Below are 22,685 nucleotides of genomic sequence, written 5' to 3' on the forward strand. Positions count from 1 at the left end.
GCGGAACAATGAATTACTGTCGCAATCGGGCCACATTAAAGAGAGTTTATTAACGCCTCTTCAATTCTAAGTACACAAACAAGCAGACATCTATAATGGAGCCAGTATCTTTTTTTTTGTCTGAGCCAAACTCGAGCACTTAGAACCCATTAAAGCAAGTCCCTTGTTTTCTGGTTCCTCGACGAATGGCGATTGCAGCCAAATTTAAACCCCTGCCCTTCGTCTAAAATCATCCTTCACTTGACTCTTGAAGTTTCCACAATAAGCCAGGGCATTTAAAAGTGCCAACACATTTCCAAGATTAGATAACCCCCTTCTCCATTCCACCTCTTCAGCGCCCGCTAAGGTCGCGGGACCGTTCCCTACACTTGGAGCGGGAAATAGGGATAGACAATGGAACCTACTGTCATCTGTAGAAAGGAAATGCAAGAAAATTGCCACTATTTTCAGGATGGACGGCTGATGCAATATGGAGAGGTGGCCCAGTGTGCGGGCAAACGCTGTTTCAAATGCAAAACATCCGTTAAGTTACATCCAAATGCCACCCAAATACACCAGGGAAAATGTCCAAAAGGAAAAGGCCTTCGACCACAAGAATCGCGCTGTGCACAACCGCTTGGCACTTCGAAGTTGCAGGGCATCTTTGTGATGGGTGAGTTTCACGATATTCATTACACACACGTTTATTACAGCTCGCTCCGGAACTCCTCAAGGTATTTGTAACTCTCAAAGGTGTGTGTTTGTTATTTTAAATGTTTCTACCCACTGTAAAACAAAAGCTTGCTACTTTAACTGGACAATTGTCTCTCTGTTTCTAGAAACACACATTATCAGTCAATGGATTTTGATTACAAAGGATTTTATAACAAGGTTATTAAATCCTCCTGACAATTTAATATTTTTAGGGTAACCCAGGCAAGAGGTATGCTGGGTTTGAAAGAGATCGTCACCAATGGACTGCTTCAAAGGGAAAATTGGCTCCTGTCCATAGCCCAAGATAAAGCCATGTTTTCCCAGGGCTAACTTGTGGCCAATAGAAATCTCCCTGTTTAACTTGAAGCTTCCAAGCTCTGCCTCTGTCAACGTCAGTCACCCTTTAACTGGGTGAGCGCCACTAAAACGTGCGTCATTGAAACAGTAATGTAGGGCAGCATTTGTGTACCGTTCAGAAGCACCGTTGCGGCCCAGGCGTTATCCCGACATGCTTCCAAGCCCAGCAGCATCGACACCATTCTCTGTCAAGGATATCTTAAATCTCCAGCACCGCCATCACAAACAGTGGATTCCCGATCACTTGGACCTCCTGCCTTCCCCTTGTATGCTGGAGCAAGCGAATCAAGCCCAAAGCAATCTCGTCTCGGGTCTTGGAAATGAGGTCAACAAATCCCATATCCAGAGGAATGGGGCGGCATTTTCACCCGGCCTAGGCACAAACGGCGCTGAGGTCTGCGGCGAATCGCGGCTGGACAGCTCATTGCAAAGCCACAGTCAAGGTAAATAGCCCGAATGGCCGGTCAGTGATTATCAAGTGAATCAGAGCCTCTTAACATCATTACAGATCGCTTCGGAAAGAAGTAGAGCACAACCTAGCTCATTTTGACAAAAAAACCCATAAAAATCAACAAACCCCATTGAATCGGATTAACTGAATCGATTCAGGTGGATCAACTCTCTTATCGATCTTATTCACCCTGCTCCGCTTCCTGGCAATTCTACTGCCCACGTTATAATTGTCTTTTGCTGCAATGTATTGCGGCCCTCTTGTTTGGATCACAGGGCCAAGAAAGAGTAACAGCAAACTGGTTGCAATTGAGTTGATAGTGTGAAAAGTGCAGGGAAACCTTGCCAATGTTGGAAGAGGGTGGAATGCTGTTGATGTCGGCTGTTTGTGGAAATGAGCTGGGCTGGTTAGCAAGAGTTGATTAATGTTTGCACATCTCCATTAAATCTTCCTATCTCGGTAAATGGCGCGGATGTAGCAATGTTGCTTCTGTCTGTACTCCATCCCTTTGGGTGCTTAACCTCAGCCCGTTTTCGAGCGACTATCCCGCCAGAGGCAGAGTATTAGGTTAGAATAGACTGAGCGCGTTCGCTTTCCTCTAACTTTGTGTTTGTGGCCTCGCAGGAAAAAAGCTCATTCGCGAAGCGAAGAGGAACGACGCCTCTGAAGGTCTTGGCCGGAGAGTGCGGCGGAAACCGCGGGTCTTGTTTTCTCAGGCCCAGGTGTATGAGCTGGAGAGGCGCTTCAAGCAGCAAAGGTACCTGTCAGCCCCGGAGAGGGATCACCTGGCAAGCGTGTTGAAACTGACAGCGACGCAGGTCAAGATCTGGTTCCAGAATCGCAGGTACAAATGCAAGCGGCAGCACCAGGATAAACATCTTGAGCTGGGCACAGCCCCTCGGCGGGTGGCAGTGCCGGTGCTGGTACACGATGGCAAGCCTTGCCTTGGAGCATCGCCCCCGTACAGCGCACCATACAACGTGGCACCGTACAGCTACAGCATATACCCCAGCTACCCCAGCTACAACACTGGCACCTGTGACGGAGACTATAGCTGTATGTATTCCAGCATGCCCACCCTGCCGCAGAACCCTCCTGCCACCCCCTTTGCCAACATGAGCATGAATTTTAACGTTGGCAACATGAATTACTCGACAGCCCCGCCTCAGGCCCACCAAAACCCCGGGGTCTCGGCTCTGCAAGGGACTTTCCACGGAATTAGAGCGTGGTGAGCTTGCAAGCGACCTGCTCGGCCCACAAGAAGGACAGAGACTTTAGTACAATGTCAGCAATTGTTTCCCATTTAGAAATAAATTAAAGAGAAAACGAATTCCCTGGAATGATGATAAATCCGGGTCAAGGAAATCGAGGAACTCATTATTTATTATAGTATTTTAATTCTTTTAAACATCCGGCTTGTTTGTAAGGCGTGCTCGATCTATGTTGATTGGGAATCTAAGAAGGTTTTCAGATATGCGTTCGGTTACACGGTCCATTCTGGGTCTAAAGCTCAGTGTCAGGCAGGTCGCTGTATGTTTTCTGGTAGAAGTAAAATCTCGGATTCGCCACCTCAATGGTCGAAATATTTTGTAACTTTTGAACAGCTAATAAAGCAGTGTGTTAATCCCATTATTGAGACGACTGGGCGAAATATTATTCGATTGATCATGTTTAAGACTCAACAGCTTCTTTTGAAAGTGTAGACTTTGAAGAAATTGTTCAGGATCCGCCAGAGAGACAGTTAAAAAAATGTGTTGAAAGCAAAATCTCTCCGTCTCAGTTAAGTCAAACCCGAGAAGCAGGCCCAAACTAAAATAGGCATTTGGCCAGGAAGGCAGGGGCCAACTCTAACCGGATAACCAGGCACCAGGAATACTGATATCATGCGGGAGCTGGATGGACTCTGCCATGGCAACATTGGCAATAAGTGAATTGTGTTGGCAATGGATATTGAACCGCATTAAACTCAGCAGAATCTGATTCCTGTAGTCTTTATGTCGTTCTTTAATATTTCCCTATCCACATTGCTGCAGTGATTAATACAATAACCCTGTAGTGATGGATTTGATTGCAATCGGTGAGATCTCGAGCAAGACAGATCCTAACAAAATCCATGAAGAGTCATATTGGGCTTGAAGCATTAACTCTGTTTCTCCACAGATTCTGTCAGCCCCGTTGAGATTTTCCAGCATTTTCTGTCTTCATTCTTGACGAAGTCCACACGGCTGTTGTATTATTGAAGAGTTGGAGCGTTATTTGGTCGCTGAGAGCAGTGATGAACTATATAAAGCCCGAAACAATGCGCCTGCTGGTGGAAATAAAGCTGTTTTAGTGACTTTTTGTTTCTGGAAGACGGTGCAAGGTGGTTTGAAGTCCTCACTCGCGAGCACTTTGCGTGGCACCGATTTCTCACGGATTTGCATGTACACTAATTGTACCTTTGCTGTGCCATTATTATTGTCACTCATGTTTAATCGTCAAATATCTGCGACCAAGTCAATCGTGATTAATAATACAGAAATACTACATGGGGGGTCAAACTATAAATGCGGAGTTGACATATAGTTTTAATATTACTTTTATGAGTCCAATAGAATGAATGTGCAGGTAAGGTGGATTGACCATGATCAATGCACTGGGGGTACGCTGATAGGGCTGGGGGCTGGGTCTAGGTAGGGAACTCTTTCGAAGGGTCTGTGCAGACTCGATGGGCCAAATGGCCTTCTGCACTGTAGGGATTCCGTGATTCTGAGGAAGGTGGTGATTCTATTGCTTCTACCTGATGTGACAGAGTTCAATACCTAAACTTCCTTGTCGGATGTACTCGAGCTTCCTACGCTGTCAACAGCCCCCCCCCCCCCCCCCCTCCCCAGCGTTTTAATGTATTGTAGCCTGTCTTGCACCGTCTGCTATTTTCTGTGAATGATAAATTCCACAGGGCAGTTTTGTCAGTCACTGGAGTTAATTTTGCACGGGATTATAGAGGGTGCCCCTACACACTCGGCTATTATTTATGGGACAGTCTCAAAGCGCCGATGAAGTGTTTGACAAACGGGCCAGCGGTGCTTCCCAGGACTGGAGAGTCTTAACGTGGCCCTGCCTCTGGAAGGGATTGTCTCGCTTTTACTGCCATCTGTCAGTTGCACGGTTCGTTATTCTTGAGGGAAACGTGACCAATATGGACGGAAACGGCATTTGAAAGGTGTCTGTAGTCTGCATTGAGGAGAGTGTTTGTCGACATTGTCTGCCTGTTGTCCAATGCCAATCGGCAGTGGGATCTGACTGTCAGAGCTAATGGAGCTAATGGAGTAAACAGCAGCGGCGTCAGCCTGTCGCTGCCTGGAGAAAAAGTCCCTTTTATCACCCGCATAATCCTGTTTGTATTTATTCAGAGCGAGAGAAACTAAACAGACCATTTACAGGAACACATATCTCGGCTGTTATTTTCGGAGATCCATCAGGAGCTAATCCAACGGGAAGCTTTTAATTTAGGTAAAAAAAAATCCCGGGCAATCGGATCTATTGGTGAAGTTGAAACGCAAATGGTGGTTATATAAATGATTAAGAAGTGGAACTGATTTATAATTTTTCTTATACCATAGGAGGGGAATTAAAATCCCTGTGAGCACTTATAACTGTTGACATATTTGGATCTGCATTCCATAAAAGTGACTGAGCATCAGAATAATGTAACTTTCAGTGAAGCTTTTTACGAAACCGTTCAGCCAGAGCTGTGCAAAGTCATGATTTGTGTGTGTTCTGAGTTAGCATCGATCATTTGGTGCAATAATGTTCAAAGCATTAGTCTTTCGGGGTCATCACTACTGATGCATGAGCGAGATAAACTGTAGCCCTTTGGGCACAATCAGAACTGCTTCCAGTAAACCGTCACCTTCCTCTAAATAACCTTTCAAAATCGCAGTAACCTTTACCAATATTCTTCACTCGTGAATGCAGTCGGCCCAACATCCACCAGTAAAGAGCAAGTAAATGCTGTAAATGCTACTGGAATATCTATCCTCTCATGTAACACATACATTACTCCAAGTAGTTGCCCCCCGGAATACATGCCCAAATACCTCCATGTCATTGCTGCAATATTTTTCTATGAACTAGAGTATTTACTTGGGGGGTGGGGGTGTTGTGGGGACTGGCAGTGATAACACGTTAACATCTTTATAATTTGTCAATTGTGTTTTAGTCAATGTGTTTATCTCCTATTGGATTGCACAGGAGGAAGTGAAGAATGAACTTTGTCCCCGGGTGAATGGGAGAAGGATGACAGATATTACAATTTGCTCGGTTTCAAAGACTATACTGTAAACAGAGGGGAGCATAATAGTTAAAGGGGGCTAGGAGGGGAGTAATTGCCTCAGATCATTTCACAATTCATTCTTCATCCTGGGGATAAGGGACGGATTCTCATTCCAGAAAAACTCGAGGTGAAAATCTTGGCCGGCGCTGGACGCCCGACAGCATGCCGTGATCCGCTGCCTCAACGGCAGTGTCAATGCAATCTTTTTTTTTAATTTTTCCAATTAAGGGGCAATTTAGCATGGCCCATCCACCTACCCTGCACATCTTTGGGTGAGACTCACGCAGACATGGGGAGAATGTGCATATTGCACAAAGACAGTGATCCTGGGCCGGGATCCAACCCGGATCCTCGGGGCCCTGAGGCATCAGTGTTAACCGCTGCGCCACCGTGCCACCCAGGTGTCAATGCATTCCACTCTGCACGTACAGTAAACACCACTGACATATCATGAATGGGCCTGACCCGGTATTCTCTGGGGCCTCCGTGATTCTCCGCCTCCACCATGAGGAATTATTGATCGCGAGCAGCACGTCTGGTTTCAAAAATCAGGAAACAGGAGCCGTGGCTGATGAGGGAGAGAAAGGAGGTAGGACACGAGGAGTTGTGTCCATGGGCCACCAAGCCTGGCACTGGCAGGGCTGGCTGAGGGGGGTGTCTGGCAGGGCCGGGGGGAGCAGCAGGGCGTGGGGTGGGGGGGTGATGAGGAGTGTGACCAGGGGGTGGGCCGTGGGGCTGGGGTGACCCCACTGGGGCCGGGGTGACCAGGCAAAGAATGTTATTGCGGCGGCCTGCAAGGAAGCCATATTGCTGCACAACCCGGTGACCGCACCCCCATGGTTGCACCGAATGACACCGGCTGCATGGGTGCCCCCATCCTGCACTCCACCCCTGAACCCCCCCCCCCCCCCCGGATCCACTCCACCCCAGCCCACCAACTCTTCCACCCCCCGCACTCCCCCACCAACTGGCCGCCCCCAGTGGCGGGCATCACATGGCTAACCCAAGGGCAACTGTAGGCCCTACAGGAAGGCCGCGGACGGGGCTGCAGGGCATACTGCTGACATGGGTAGGGCCAGCCACTGGTACCCCTGTCAGCAGCGACGGCGCTGGGACCAGGGTCCCCCGTGGTTCTGGGCACCGATGGGGCCAGGAGTGCAGTGTGGAGGACAGAATGCCGGGGGAACAGCTGGTGGTGGGCTTGGGGATGTGGGAGGAGGGAGGGGGAGCATGCGGGAGCTGGGGCTGCAGTGCAGACTGGGGCCTCCATACAGCCCATTGGACTTGGTGGGGCATGGGAGTACTCGCCATGCTAACATGTCTACCTTTCACTCCCCTGCAGACAATGGCTATCGGAATCTAACCAGTAATGGTGGCATTTATCCTGGCCACCGCAGCTCTGGGGGGATGCACTGAGGTTGTCTGAGCAGGAGGTGCTCGATCATGTATCTGCAGGATCATGGTGCATCTGGCACAGTGGGGTATTGGGGAGGATAGCCGCTCCCGGTGGCAATCAAGGTGAAGGTTGCCCTGAACTTTTACGCCACAGGGTCCTTCCGGGCATTGAATGGGGATCTATCTGGGATCTCACTGAGCTCGGTACACAGGTGCATCTTCGCTGCCACTATATGCACAGCCAGCACAATATATCAAATTCAATGTGAACCGAGACCACCAGGATGCCCGAGCAGCGGGGTTTGCCGTCATGCCCCAGGTACAGGGAGTGATCGACGGGATACATGCCCCCTATAACAGGCAGGTCTTCACAAACCAAAAGGGATTCCACTTGATGAACGTGCAGCTGGTGTGTGACCATCATGCACGTGTGCAGCCAATACCCGGACAGTGTGCACAATGCCTTCATCCTGGCACATTCGATGGTTCCTGACACCTTTGTGGCACAGTTCCGGGTGAGGAGTTGTCTCCTGGATGATAGGGTTATCCGTTGCGGTCATGGCGGGTTTTGAGACCACAGACTGACACTGAGATTCGCTACAACAAAGCCCATGCCGTGACCAGCACCGTGATTGACTGGTTCTTTGGCATTCTGAAGATGCTGTCCAGGTCCCTGGATGGCTCAGGGGCCCTCCAGTATAGTGCGAGGACAGTCTCCCACACCACGATGACCTGCTGCATCCTCCACAATAATGCACAGGAGAGGGGCGACGTACTGGAGGAAGGGGATGAACGGCAGGCCTCATCCAACAAGGAGGATGTGGGGGAGAGCAAGGATGGGCAATGCTTGGGACTCAGGCAGGCACAGGAGATTGTACAATTTTTGTGCCTGGGTCGACATGCACAGGACGCCCTAATCAGCTCCAGGTTCACCGACTAGGGTGCCTGACCAACAGCATGGACACAGTGTCCCACCCCTACACCCCCCCCCCCCCCCGGCCAACCATGACCCGCCCATTGTCCACCCTCCCTGTGCCGCAATCCCCCCTTTGCAACCTTCTCCGTGATTCATACGTGCCTCATTATGGGGTGCAGACCCCGGGCTGGCAGTAACTGCAGGTCTGGTCCATGGGATCATGATGATGACCCGCTCAGGGATGAGCGCTGATGCTCCGCATCGTCTGGCAATGCCTGACTCCTGCCCACGGTAGCACTTTCCACCATCCACCTGGGTGATCCCTGCATACAAGCTGGCCATTCCATCCCATCGTCCCATCAAACCCCTAGCACGGCGGAGGGGGTGATGATGCGGGGGAGAGGAAGGGGCGGGGCCTGGTTTGGGTCAAGAGGGAAGGGGATATGGTGGGGTACCGGGGCATTCGGCAATGGCTAAACTGGTGTCCCTAGCCTGAGCCCACCTCTGCCATCTGCCATCTCTCCTCTGCCCCCAGTGCCACCTCTGCAGCCAGCCCAAGCCGGCCCATCCCTCACACCTTTCTGACAGAGCACTGAGGCTGGTTGCAATGGTGTGAACAGGTGTTTACTGTGAAAGAGTGAACAGTTTTGTACAGGTTTGTGCCCTGGCCCCTAATGCTAGCCTGTGCCAATTTAACTGGTGTGTATCTTACCAACCCTAACGCTACGTCTAGGTGGATCCCCAAGCGGTACATCAGGCGTAGAGGTGGTCTGCTACGGTTCACTCCCTGTCTCATGCGTCCATTTTGGTGGCCATCCTCTGGGTGACCAGACCTGGACAGGCCCAGCAGCCATTCGGGTGTCCAAGGTGATGTGGTTCCACCCTGTTCCGCTTGCTGCCCATCAGATGTGCCAGGGACAGGAGAGAGGGGGATCTGAGGCTCTTTGGTGTTCCGCCACCACAGTTGCAGGAGTCACCGGCATGGGCCCCATCACCTCTTCCCTCAGGGTGCCCGATGGCCCCGGGGCTACTCCTTGGGACAGGGGTGCGACTGGAGCTAACCCCTGAGGCTCCCCCATCAACTGATGCTGCCAGTCCTGAAGGCCCGCTCTCGTCTTGAACAGGGTCTCAATGCTCATGGCCATGAAGCTCAGAGAGTGTGCGACCTCCTTCTGGGACTGGGCCACATCACCCAAGTGACTGTACCACCTCCCTTTGTGATTGGCTCAAGACGGCCAGTGTGCAGGCAATGCCGATGATGTTCTCAGCCATGACCCATTGTGACTAGGCCATGCTCTGGACCGCCGCTGCAATGTCCTGGTGACTCTGGTACATAGTTGTTTTTTTAAAATTACTTTTTCTGAGTTACAATGCCAGGGCTCAGAGTGTGGACAGGGGTGAACCCCTAATCCCGCCCCTTGCCTGCTCCAAAAACCAATTCAAAATCAAATTGAATCCAATTCATGGTCCCCACAAGAGAGACATATCAGATCTGAGCCAAAAGGCAGAGCAGATACTACACTTGATCTGAGCCAAAAGGCCGAGAAGCGATGGCTCTGGTACATAGTTTCTTGTGACAGAGCATCCCTGTCCTGTGTTCAGGCCACCGCCTGCAGAGAGCGCCCCATGCATTGGACATCCTGACCCATGGCCGATAGCTTCACCCCCCAAGGCCTCCACCGTGGATGCCACATGTGCGGTGTTGGCCTGGACGGCATACATTAACGGCACCGCCTCCTGTCCCTGCAGGTGCATGGACTCCTCCAACTGTACCTGCAGGTGCTGGATGGTTGCTGACAGCATCTCGTGTAGTCCCCGGCTCTGCGACTGCATCTGCACAATCAATGGGACCGTCCTTTCCAGAAGCCCAAGACACGTTCGGACGGCAGCTAGTCCCTGGGGTCGGACCCCCGCCTCGGGGATTCCTGCCTCCACCTGCTGTACTACAGCACATGTGTGGTGCGCACCAGATAGTGCCCCAGGACCCTCTTCACTAACATGCCCAACCGAGGTGAGTGTCTCTGGGATGGTGGAGGATGTTGGAGATAGCCATGATGGGAAGTCAGTGTCGTCCCTGACTGGTTCTCCGGACTGTTTCGGGCTGCAGTTCGGGGGTTCCACTCACTGGTATCCGTTAGCTTTGGGGTTGTGGGTAGGGGACACCAGAAGTGCTCACCTCGTAGCCAGGTGATCCTTTTTAAAAAAATAATTTAGGGCACCCAATTCTTTTTTTTTCCCAATTAAGAGGAAATTTAGCGTGGCCAATCAACCTACTCTGCACATCTTTGGGTTGTGAGGGTGAGACCCATGCAGACAAGGGGAGAATGTACAAACTCAACATGGACAGTGACACGGGTCCAGGAACGAACTTGGGTTCTTTGCGCCGTGAGGCAGCAGTGCTAACCACTGAGTCACCATGCTGCCTGTCGCCAGGTGATCCTGCAAGACACAAGACATGATGCATAATTGGGCAGCGCATTGGGGTATTGGGTGGTGGTAAGGGGACGATGTTGCGGTAGTGTGGGGGTGGTGTGGATGTCATGCCACACGTGCCATGGGGAACCGCAACTCAGCGGGGGTTAACTTGCTTCCCTCATGCTAACCTCCGCCTCTGCGACTGCCCACTCTCTGGGCCCTTCGACCAGGTCCAGCACCCTCTGCCTGGCTACGGTGAGTAGCTGCAAGTGCAGCGTTTCTCCTCAGGTCTTCTCTCTCTCCCGGCGGTTATGCAGTGCTTTCTCATGGGCGAGGTACGAGTTGGTGTGGGGGGGCTGGGGGAGAGAGAGAAAGAGCAAAGTATTACGCAGTTGGACACATGCAGCACAGGTGGTGGGCAGCTGGTGGCCTTCTTGTTCAGGGCACCCGGCCATGGCGGCCAGTATGGGTGCTGGCATGTGGTTCAGGGTGGGGAGCGCACACACTGCTGGCGGGTGTGGTTCCATTGCCCTTACCCTCCGGGTGTGGGGGATGGTTACAGGTGTGTGGGACTGGGATTAGTGCCTGGGACATGGTGCTGTCTATTTACCTTGGCAGCCCTGAGGAGGTCATGCAGCTTTTTACAGCACTGCTGTCTGGCCTTGGTGGTGGAGCCCATGGCACTCACGGCCTCTGCCACCTGTGTCCAGTCCTGGTGTATAGCAGCAGGTGACAGCCTCCACCCCATCCCGGGGCACAGGGCAACACCACGACATCCAACAGCGTATCCAGCTCGACATCTGCAAACCAGGATGCAGCTCTCCGTGCTGCCATCTTGTTGGCTGGGATGTGTGTTTGTGTGGGAGTGGGATGCTAATCTGTGGCTGCGGCTTGTCAGCCTCTCAAGTTTCAATCCCGACCCCGGCGAATCAGACACCATTTTTCATTGGAATCACTCATGTAAATGTAAACCGCTTATTGTCACGAGTAGGCTTCAATGAAGTTACTGTGAAAAGCCCCTAGTCACCACATTCCGGCACCTGTCCGGGGAGGCTGGTATGGGAATCGAACCGTGCTGCTGGCCTGCTTTAAAAGCCAGCAATTTAGCCCAGTGAGCTAAACCAGCCCCTCATGTTTCACGTGATACTGGTGCTAGCCCATTAACGGTTCGTGAACTGATCCGGGACTGGTACCAATTTTGTTGTCATAGAGGTCTACTGATTCAATCCCAGTGTAAACACTTAGGGCGGGATTCTTCAGCCATGCATGCCAGGCGATCGGAAATCCCCGCCCAAGGTTATCAGACCTTTACATGGTCTCCATCCCGTCTGTGGCGATCTTGTGGCCGAAGCATCCAGCCCTTAGTCTCTGAAACTGAGAATCCCGCCCAAGGTGCCAGATATTGTTTTGGTTGTTGAATCACTAAATGATCAGAGTGGAGTTTTGCAGAATCACAGAGTTGTTAGTGTAGAAGGAGCCCTTCGGTCCCTCGTGTCTGCACCGCCTCCGCAAATTAGCTTTTTGACTCAATGCCATTCCCCTGCCTTTTCCTTGTGCTCCTGCACATTGTTTCTATTCAGACACTCATTTAATTTCCTTCAATGGAAATGCTGAATAGAAGACCACTGTCTGAATCAATTCTTCAATCCTGAAGCAAATTCAACGTCAACTCATTTGGAGTCTTGCCCAGGCCATCGAAATGCAAAGTGGTGAAATTGTCTGCGGGTTGGTTTGAGATGCAGTCCGAGATGAAGTTCAGAATGAGATCCACCTGGGTTGTTAAGCTTCAAGTAATTGACGGAATCACACCTTCAGAAATACTTTTAAAGTTTGTGCTTCTGTTCATACAGTGCCTCAAAAGTCTGGGGCTATCCCCTCAACCTCAATCCAAGCATTTCCTTCTCACCAGTCTGCATTCTGGAGGCCTTCATGCCGTCAGTCCTCAAGAAGTGGGATGGTCTCATCAAGGGGTCTTCCTGCTCATGTGCTCTGAAATCTGGTTTGGATCTGTTTGTGGAATGACGTTATTGCTTGGGCTAGTGCAGCCACAGACCGAGAGAAGGATGGCCAGTTTTACATAGATACACAGAAGATAGGAGCAGGAAGAGGCCTTTTGGCCCTTTGAGCCTGCTCCGCCATTCATCACAATCATGGCTGATCAGTGTGAAATTAGTTTTAGTGTGAAATTTCCATTATAGCACAAGAAATATATATATTTCAATTATTTTGCATATATTTTGCCAATAAATGCAACTGTTAATTTGGAAGATCAGTACAACATCAATACATGTACGGATAATCAACACTAGAATTGAGATAGGAACATTTTCTGTGATGTTTATTTAAGTATACGATGTTCAAGTAGAGTGTGCTCTGAAGGAGATTTGTACTGACTCAAAACTCTGGGTGCGGGATTCTCCGTCCTGGAGCACCAGATTTCTGGGACTGGATTCTCCGTCCCGCCTAGCCAGATTTCTGGTTCAGCACGCTGGTGGAATGCTCCATTTCGCCGGCTGGTCAATGGAGTTTCCCATTTTGAGGCAATCCCACACTGTCAGGAAATCCGCCGGCTGCCGGCAAAACGGAGCATCCCAATGGCAGAGAATCCAGCCCCTGGTGCCCACCCCCCCCCCCCCCCCCCCCCCCCCCCCCCCCCAACCCGGAATTCTCCACCTTGCCAGCCGGCCAATGGGGTTTCTCATTGTGGGGCAGCCCCACACCGTCGGGAACTCCTGTGCTGCCGACGCAACAGAGAATCCAGAGAATGGAGAATCCAGCCCATGGTGCGGTGCCCCCGTGGGATTCTTCGTCTTGCCAGCCAGCCAATGGGGTTTCCCATTGTGGGCAGCCCCATGCCGTCGCAAAATCCCCGTGAGAAATATTTTAGCTATTTTTGAAATTTTGAGTGATTGTTTTCCATTCTTGTAATTGTTTCGTGCAATTGTAATATTTTCTTTTCAATCAAAATGGAATAGAATAAAGGAAAGCACCATTACTGGTGACAAAACTGTTTGTTAGCAGTTGTAGAGTTGATAGCATAGGGAATGGTATTCCGTCTGTATCCCAAAGGAATTTTGATTACTTAACTTTCCAGGTACAATCTGACAGGTGTTAGAAATGGCATTTCTTGGGCAGCACGGACAAGATTGCATTTACTGCCCATCTCCAGTTTTTCTGAACAGATGGTGATGAGCCTTCTTTGTGAACTGTTGCGTACCTCAAAGATGTTGTTGCTCCTTCCTACACTGGTATTACCTAGATAATTCCACGAGGTGGTTCCAGTGGTGATGAACGTATGACAATATATGTCCAAGTCAGGAATGTGTGTGACATGGAAGGGAACTTGGAGGTGATGGTGTTCCCACAACATTCCTGTTCCCACCCTCCTTTGCAAGTTTTCAAGGTGGGGAGGCACAATCAAAGTAATCTTGGGTTCTGCAATACATTTTGTATATTATACATGCTGTGGCCACTGTACACCAGTGGTGTAGTGGTGGATATTAAGTCTGGTAACAGGGATGTCAACCAAGTAAACATCTGCATCCTGGATGTTGTCAAGCTTCTTGAGTGTGCTGTCACTGGACACAAGTTGGCAAGCTGCATCACAATTCTGACTTCAACCTTGTATGTAATGAGACTTTTGTGGAAGTGAGCCACACATGACAGAGCATCTAGTCTCTGCCCTACTTTGTAGTCATTGTGTTGGTATGGTTGGTGGAGATCAGCTTTGGTGACCCCCTACGATGCTGTTAGTGGTGATTTTAGTGATGGTAGTGCTATTGAATGTCCAGGCGAGATTGGCTTTCTCTTCTCATGATGATCATTACCTGGTATATGTGGTGTGGATATTATCTGCCGCATGTCAGCCCATGTCTGCAAGCTATCTAAATTCACCTGTTGTCTGTTATGGCATGCCACATTATTGGGGCAGTTGTGACAGCTGCTATAGCATAAGCACGAGTAATACTGGCTTAAAATTACTAGTATGATGTTTCAGTTTATATGATTGCATTTTCATATAGAATGCATCTAACATAGTCCGGTGACTAGAGACTAATAATAGGGCAACAGTGAATAGCTGCATGCCAGACAATCTTTCCTAAAATGCTGGTCTGCATGAGCTCAAGAGAAGAGAGTTGTCTCTCGTACAGAAGGCTAGGTTGAACTATGTATCTGTCTTATGTCCAAACACTTTTAAAACATAAATTTCTGATAAGGAAATAACAGTTTGTTCTAAATAGACCATTCACTTATCAAGAATATTCACTTATGAGGAATTCAGTATGAGATGTTAAGGGTTTTATTTCTTCTGGAATTTATTATATAATTTGAATTGTAATTTGGAGAATTTCACAAATATAATCGTTTTGAACTGTTATTACCTTCAGATTGTTGCTTTGCAGATGTCAGGAATTAAACAAAAAGCCATGCAATGTGTGACAGAGAAATTAAATTGGATCCTGAACATTTGAGCAAAAAAAGATACGCATTGACTAGTTTGGTGGAATCATAGAATACAGCACAGAAAAAGATCATTCAGCCCATCATGTATCTGCCAGCTAGTTGGTAAAGCTGTCCAATTGTTCCCATTCCTCCTTCTTTCCCCAAAACCCAACAAATATTTTTCTTCCAAGTATTTATCCAGTTTCCTTTTCAACATTATCATGGGATCGGTTTCCAGAGGCCCCAGTGGGGGACATAAAGTGGACGTGGGAGGAGGAGCTGGGTGGGGAAGTGGAGGCCAGGACGTGAGAGGAAGCCCTGCGGTGGGTGAATGCGTCCTCATTGTGTGTGAAGCTAAGCCGTATTCAGTTTAAAGTCATCCACAGGGCGCATATAACAGTTGCACGGATGAGTAGGTTCTTTGAGGGAGTAGAGGACAGTGTGGGCGGTACGGGGAGAGGACTGCGAACCATGTCCACATATTTTGGGCATGTCCGAAACTAAAGGGATTCTGGCAGGGGTTTGTGGATGTAATGTACGAGGTGTTGGCCCTGAGTCCAGCAGCAGCGATATTTGGGGTGTTGAAAGACCTGGGAGTCCAGGGGGTGAGAGAGGCTGATGTCTTGGCCTTTACCTCGCTGATAGCCCGGAGACGGATTTTGCTTGGACTGAGGGACACGGAGCCTCCAAAAGTGAGAGTGTGGGTGAGCGACCTGGCTGAAATTCTGTGGCTGGAGAAGGTCAAATTCATTCTGAGGGGGTCGGTTAATGGGATCGCTTGGAGGTGGAAGCCGTTCATTGACTTCTTTAAGGAGGATTGAGGTGTCAATGGAAGGGGGGAGGGGGTTCAGGGGTTTAAAATGGAGAAGGCAGGATGGGAGGAAGGGGAATGGCAGGGGGGAGTGGGTGTGTTTTTATTTGTAAAATATTTTTGTTCTCCATTTTCACATTTTCTTCAGACTTTACACCCCACCACCAAGCAGTAAACGGTAATAAATACAACAAAAACGTATCAACAACAACGATCCCACCCTCCCACCACCCCAAACAACGCGCCACCTGACAATATAAGCATCAAATAAAACAAACCCTCCCACGGTGGGAAAAGCAAAGGAAAAAAAAGAAAAAGGAATCAGGAATCGGCTATGGTCACCATTGACCTATAGAGTCCACCTCCCCCCACCTCCCCTCCTCCTAACATTCAATGCCATCCAATCCCCAAAAGAGTACCGTAAATGACACCCATGAATTGTAAATCCCCCCCTCCCAGACTCCTCCCCTCCACTTCCTCTTATGAAACTCCTCCCCCAACCTTTGTTCCTTCCCCCCAACTTTCCACCCCGGCTAGACTCATCGGAACCTGTTCTGCCAGGCTCCGATGGCCGCAGCCCCTCCCCCGACCTCACTCCCGTTCACTGGCCGGCTTAACCCGGCCAGTGTGGAGGCCCCACCCTGGTCTCTTTCCCCCTTGCCCGGTTCCAGGAAGACCAAGAAACCCCCTTTAGCACGCAAACCCCGCATACACACCCAAACCCCAAAGAACCATCATTGCAAGTGAAAGTCTCATCTCTTCCCTTGTCCAAATATATACAACATTGGCTCATTTAGCACATACACCAGCGCGCAGTGAAAAAATACAGTTACATGAGGCTATTTCGGTACATGACCATTTCTCAAGTCTGCCAGTCCTTCTGCCTTCGCAAACTCCTCCGCTGCATCCGCCGTCCCAAAATAAAAGTCATTGGATTTGTAGGTCACCCACAACTTAGCTGGGTATACTATGCCGCTCTGCACCTTACTGATGTACAGTGCCTTCTTCACCCGGCTGAAGGCAGCCCGCCTCCTCGCCAGCTCCACCGTTAATCCTGATATATGCGTATACCAGCTCCAGCCCACTGCACCACCCGCTTCTGCTTTGCCCAGAACAGGACCTCTCGTACCTACGAAAACACAGTCACTACTCTTGGCTGCTCATTCTCCTTTGGTACAGGCCTCCACGACTGATGATCCTGATCCAGTTCATTATCAGGAGGGATCATCCCCCTCCCCCAATAGCTTTGCCAACATCAAAGCAAAATACTCAGTCGGCCTTGGGCCTTCCACTCCTTCAGGCAGACCCACAATCCTCAGATTCTGTTGTCTGGATGTGTTTTCCATGTCGTCCATTTTGGCTCGCAGACCCTTGTTGATCTCTATCACCTTCTGCATCTCCTTCCCCATCGAGGTAAGTTGATCACCGTGCTGCAATAATGTCTCTTCCACTTCCTTCAGCACTTCACCTTGATCCTGCACCTCCGCCACTGCGCTCAATACCGCCGCCCTCACCGGTACAATCGCCTCCTCCACCAGCACTTTCAATACCACCCCCATCTCCTTCCTCATCGCCTCCATGTGTTTTGTGAACTGCCTTTTGAGTTCCACGGCCATCACCTTAGTAATTTCTTCAGCCGTGGGCAATGCAGCCTCCCCTGCTGCCCCAGCCTCCACTTTTCTTGCCGTCCCCGCAGTGACCTTTCCACTCCCCGACGGACTTTCAGCCGCTTTTTTCAGGGCCGCTCTTTTACTTATTTTCGACATTTCCCTTCACTATGCCTTCTCCCTGCTTTTGCCGCCTCCGTTGCCCCTGGGACCGGGCGTTAAATCCCAAAAATGCCGTTCCCGAACGGGAGCCCTATAATGTGCGGCTGCCTCCCGCCCGCCGTCGCCAGAAGTCCGTAGGGAAGTGGGTGTTGATTATTTATTACGTTGTATAATTTTACTTCTGCTTTTGTTGTTTGGTTATGCAAATTAATGAATAAAACATTTAAAAACAAAAAAAATGGAATCTGCTTCCACCACTCTCACAGGCAGTGAATTCCTGATCACTGCTACTCACAGTGTAAAACAATGTTTCCTCATGTTGCCTCTGATATTTTTTGTCAATTACCTTAAATCTGTATCTTGACTCTGACAGAGTCAGCGAGACTCGAAACGTTAGCTCTGTTCTCTCTCCACGGATGCTGTCAGATGTGCTGAGACTTTCCAACATTTTCACATTTTGCCTTTAACTAGTCTGTGATGATTTCCATTCATTGACTGATATTTTACCAAATGCCAATTAATTTTGCCCTGGATCTCACGGTAGCATGGTGGTTAGCATCAATGCTCACAGCTCCAGGGTCCCAGGTTCGATTCCCGGCTGGGTCACTGTCTGTGTGGAGTCTGCACGTCCTCCCCGTGTGTGCGTGGGTTTCCTCCGGGTGCTCCGGTTTCCTCCCACAGTCCAAAGATGTGCGGGTTAGGTGGATTGGCCATGCTAAATTGCCCGTAGTGTAAGGTTAATGGGGGGATTGTTGGGTTACGGGTATACGGGTTACGTGGGTTTAAGTGGGGTGATCATTGCTCGGCACAACATCGAGGGTCGAAGGGCCTGTTCTGTGCTGTACTGTTCTATGTTCTATCATTGTCTCTCAAAATTTTTCCTGCACTGACGTGAAGTTGATATCCTGTACTATATTGCCCCTTCTTCACTGTCGCTGGGTCAAGTTCCTGAACTCCCTTCCTAACAACGCAGCGGGTGTACCCACACCACATTGCAGCAGTTCAAGAAGGCAGCTTCTTGAGTAATATTAGGAATGGGCAATAAATGCTGGCATATCAGTGATGCCTATACCCCAAGAATGAATTAAAATTCCAAGTTTGCCTTTGCCCCCTTTTTAAATAGGGGAGTAACATTTGGAATCTTCCAGTCCTTTGGCATCATGCACATATCTAAGGTGGATTTGAGAATTGTGATCAGAGCCTCCACAAATTTCATCCTTACTTCCTTCAGTAATCTACATAGAACATACAGTGCAGAAGGAGGCCATTCGGCCCATTGAGTCTTCACCGACCCACTTAAGTCCTCACTTCCACCCTATCCCCGTAACCCAATAGCCCCCCTTAACATTTTTTGGTCACTAAAGGCAATGTATCATGGTCAATCCACCTAACCTGCACCTCTTTGGACTGTGGGAGGAAACCGGAGCACCCGGAGAAAACCCACGCAGACACGGGGAGAACGTGCAGACTCCACATAGACAGTGACCCAGCAGGGAATCAAACCTGGGACTCTGGCGCTGTGAAGCCACAGTGCTGTCCACTTGTGCTACCGTGCTACGATGCCTCCCATCTGGACTAGGTAGCTTTTCTACTTTGAGGCCTGCCAATCTTTTAAGCAAGCCCTCCTTATGTATTTTTATCCTATCCAAAATCACTCATGCCTCAGCCTTTACTCTGACATTGGCAACATTGACTCCTGGGATAATAGCAAAATTATTCAGTAACGGAAGGAAGTACAAAAGGGGTTGAAAAGGTAGAAAATTCTATTGAATCTATGATATTGGTTAACTGTTACAATGGGGGCTAAAGTGAACAGTCCCCTGAAAATGAGCGCAGGCATTCACAATGAACTTGCAGTGTTGATTGAAATGCATGTATCATGCCAACTTTATACTGCTTGCTAATTATAATGAATTCCACATGCAACCAGGACTAAACACATTGCTCACAGGATACACCAGCAGAGGGTCTGAAGTTGTAACTTCCCTGTTCCACATAAAACTAAGCCTGCACTACTTAAAACTAGCCTGTACCTCTTAAAATGTAGGTATATTGAGGCTGGAGTAGATGCTGGGAGTCATGCAGAAAGTGAATCTGTCCCGGGAAACAGAGGAATGGCACATGGGAGAGAACGAGCTCCAGTGTTTTCCAATGCTGCATTGGAGGCCTTGGTGGAGGACGTAGAAAATGGGAGGGATGTCCAGTACCTGTTTGTGGGGAGAAAGCCCTCTAAATAAATGATCAAATGGTAATGGAAGGTCAATGCCAAGAGTCAAGCCCCGAGGACTTGGATAGGCCTTGCAAGAAGTTCAATGACCTCAAATGAGTGGTTGAGGTCAGTGAATGCATTTTTAAATGCCATGCTCTACCAATTGCACCACTAACCCTCAGGAGCACAGTCGCGGTGCTCCCGTCCAAATCGGGCCCCTAGATGCCCAAAACGGGCATCTGGTGCACGTTTCATGAATGCAGTGAACAGGTGTGGTCGCTGCTGTGGTGAAACAGGTGTGAAGGCCCGGCCGCTCGGCCCATCGGCCTCGGAAAATCGGCGCTCAGCGATTCGTGGCGTGGGGCAGGCGTGGGGGGGGGGGGAGAATCGCGGGAGGGCATGAAAAATGTCGGGAGGCCCTCCCGCTATTCTCCCACCCGTGTGGGGGGCGGAGAATCACGCCATGTCTCATCTCCCAATACTGTGTATTAATCAGATCTCCCAATAATCTGTATCAATCAGATCTCCCAATACTGTGTATCAATCAGATCTCCCAATAATCTGTATCAATCAGATCTCCCAATAATCTGTATCAATCAGATCTCCTAATAATCTGTATCAATCAGATCTCCCAATAATCTGTATCAATCAGATCTCCCAATAATCTGTATCAATCAGATCTCCCAATAATCTGTATCAATCAGATCTCCCAATAATCTGTATCAATCAGATCTCCTAATAATCTGTATCAATCAGATCTCCCAATAATCTGTATCAATCAGATCTCCCAATAATCTGTATCAATCAGATCTCCCAATAATCTGTATCAATCAGATCTCCTAATAATCTGTATCAATCAGATCTCCCAATACTGTGTATCAATCAGATCTCCCAATAATCTGTATCAATCAGATCTCCCAATAATCTGTATCAATCAGATCTCCCAATAATCTGTATCAATCCGATCTCCCACTACTCTGTATCAATCAGATCTCCCAATAATCTGTATCAATCAGATCTCCTAATAATCTGTATCAATCAGATCTCCCAATAATCTGTATCAATCAGATCTCCCAATACACTGTATCAATCAGATCTCGCAATAATCTGTATCAATCAGATCTCCTAATAATCTGTATCAATCAGGTCTCCCAATACTCTGTATCAATCAGATCTCCCAATACTCTGTATCAATCAGATCTCCTAATAATCTGTATCAATCAGATCTCCCAATACTCTGTATCAATCAGATCTCCCAATACTCTGTATCAATCAGGACTCATACCTAACATTCGTACGTTTCACTGCAACCAACCACACTTAGCACTTCTGCAGGCTTCACACTTATATTTCACAGTTTGCACACACTGACAGATATTCTACCACAAAAGGCACATCACCCACCAGATTGCACAACAGTCACTAACAAAATTTCCTCCCTCTTATCAGGACAAACCAATGCATAATGAGAGACAGCAAGATCTAATCTGCAGGGGACAGGCACAGTTGCATGTTCTCACCTTCTTGGAGGGGATGGTGCTCACCATTATTGAAACAACCATTGCTGAGGTCATGGCCAGCAGTGAGGCTGAACCAGTTGCAGATGACAGTATCCTTATACCTAATCTTCTCCCACAAAACCCCATTCCCATCATCCCACATATACTGCTGATGGTGGAAGCAGGCACCTCTTCTTCCTCATCCCATGCTCACACCACCCCTCACCATAACCTTACCCTTGTGTATTTTCCCTTTCAGATACTCAAGAAGTGCAACCTGGCCAGGCACTGGATAAACTCCAAGGAGGGAGTGATGATGAAACCACACCCTACCTAGGCCCACTTCCCCGCAACCCTACCTAACCTTTAGACACTAAGGTGCAATTTGCCATATTTATGGTTGTCGGAGGTCAGTCATCTCAACCACGAGGCATCACTGCAGAAGTTCCTCAGGGCATTATCCTTGGCCAACCATCTTCGGTTGCTTCATTTGGGCATCATGGTGGCACAGTGGTTAGCACTGCGACCTCACAGCACCAGGGACCTGGGTTCGATTTCGACCTCAGGTGACTGTGGAGTTTGCACATTCTCCCTGTGTCTCCGTGGATTTCCTCTGCATGTTCAGGTTATCTCTCACAGTCCATAGGTGTGCAGATTGGGTGGATCACTCTCAGCCACCAGCTCAGGCACTGACATCGCATGTCTCTCGGAGAATAGATTAGAGGTAGGATCTGCATGGGATGAGGCATCAGGCATGAATATGCATCAGCCAAGTAGGAGAGAAAGAATAACCCAATTGTCAGCTCACCTAGAGGGTGAGATCACACATAGGTTCCACAGCAGAAGACTGGTGTAACAATATTGATGGGGAAAATTGCTGATGGGTAAGCACTAATAATTGCGCGAAGGTTTATGGTTAATGTCAAAGATCATGGAGCAGTTCAGCACCACTTTGACACAGGGCTTTGTGCAGAGCCTGAAGCCTTGCCTTCCCAGTGTGCTAACGATGGCCAATTCCATGAGGACACTTAATAGCTGTCTCCTCATGATGGCGGGTCTGTGCAGCATGACAAATCTTGATACCTGTGCTGTCGAGTATCGCAGGGCTCCTTCAGAATTATCCAGACAGCAGAAATGTTTTAGCACATCAGTGGTCTTGCTCAACAATTTTCCTGCAGCAGTATGGCTTTCATTGTATCCATTCTGTGCATATGGGTTGTCCATTGTTGCACGTTTTACTGTGGTTGTAAAACGCGTTTATTGGAGTGTATTAACACGCCTCCGAGTTCGACGTGTGCTTAACACTACTAGGCTCTGTTCTATGTAATTATTTAGCTCTGGAGTCGCCAGTTGCCGTATAGGCAACGTCACAAGTATTCCAAGGTCAAGTTCAAAGTAATAAAGACGATACA

The 22,685-nt window shown here is 49.0% G+C and overlaps 1 protein-coding gene and 1 non-coding gene across 2 annotated transcripts; one reads left to right on the plus strand and one right to left on the minus strand.

Moving 5' to 3' along the window:
• The first annotated feature begins 1,131 nt into the window (after positions 1–1,131).
• Positions 1,132–3,133, plus strand: LOC119963068 (homeobox protein Nkx-2.5-like). The gene is made up of 2 exons (XM_038791626.1): positions 1,132–1,493; positions 2,126–3,133. The coding sequence occupies exons 1-2, from the start codon at positions 1,202–1,204 to the stop codon at positions 2,731–2,733; spliced, it is 900 nt and encodes a 299-aa protein (XP_038647554.1). The 5' UTR covers positions 1,132–1,201; the 3' UTR covers positions 2,734–3,133.
• A 6,346-nt stretch (positions 3,134–9,479) lies between these two features.
• On the minus strand, positions 9,480–9,679 carry LOC119963976. The gene has a single exon (XR_005460225.1). It is a non-coding gene; the product is annotated as a U2 spliceosomal RNA (small nuclear RNA).
• Positions 9,680–22,685: the final 13,006 nt, after the last annotated feature.

The sequence above is a fragment of the Scyliorhinus canicula genome, chromosome 3 (genome assembly GCF_902713615.1).
Source record: "Scyliorhinus canicula chromosome 3, sScyCan1.1, whole genome shotgun sequence".
Classification (NCBI taxonomy): domain Eukaryota; kingdom Metazoa; phylum Chordata; class Chondrichthyes; order Carcharhiniformes; family Scyliorhinidae; genus Scyliorhinus; species Scyliorhinus canicula.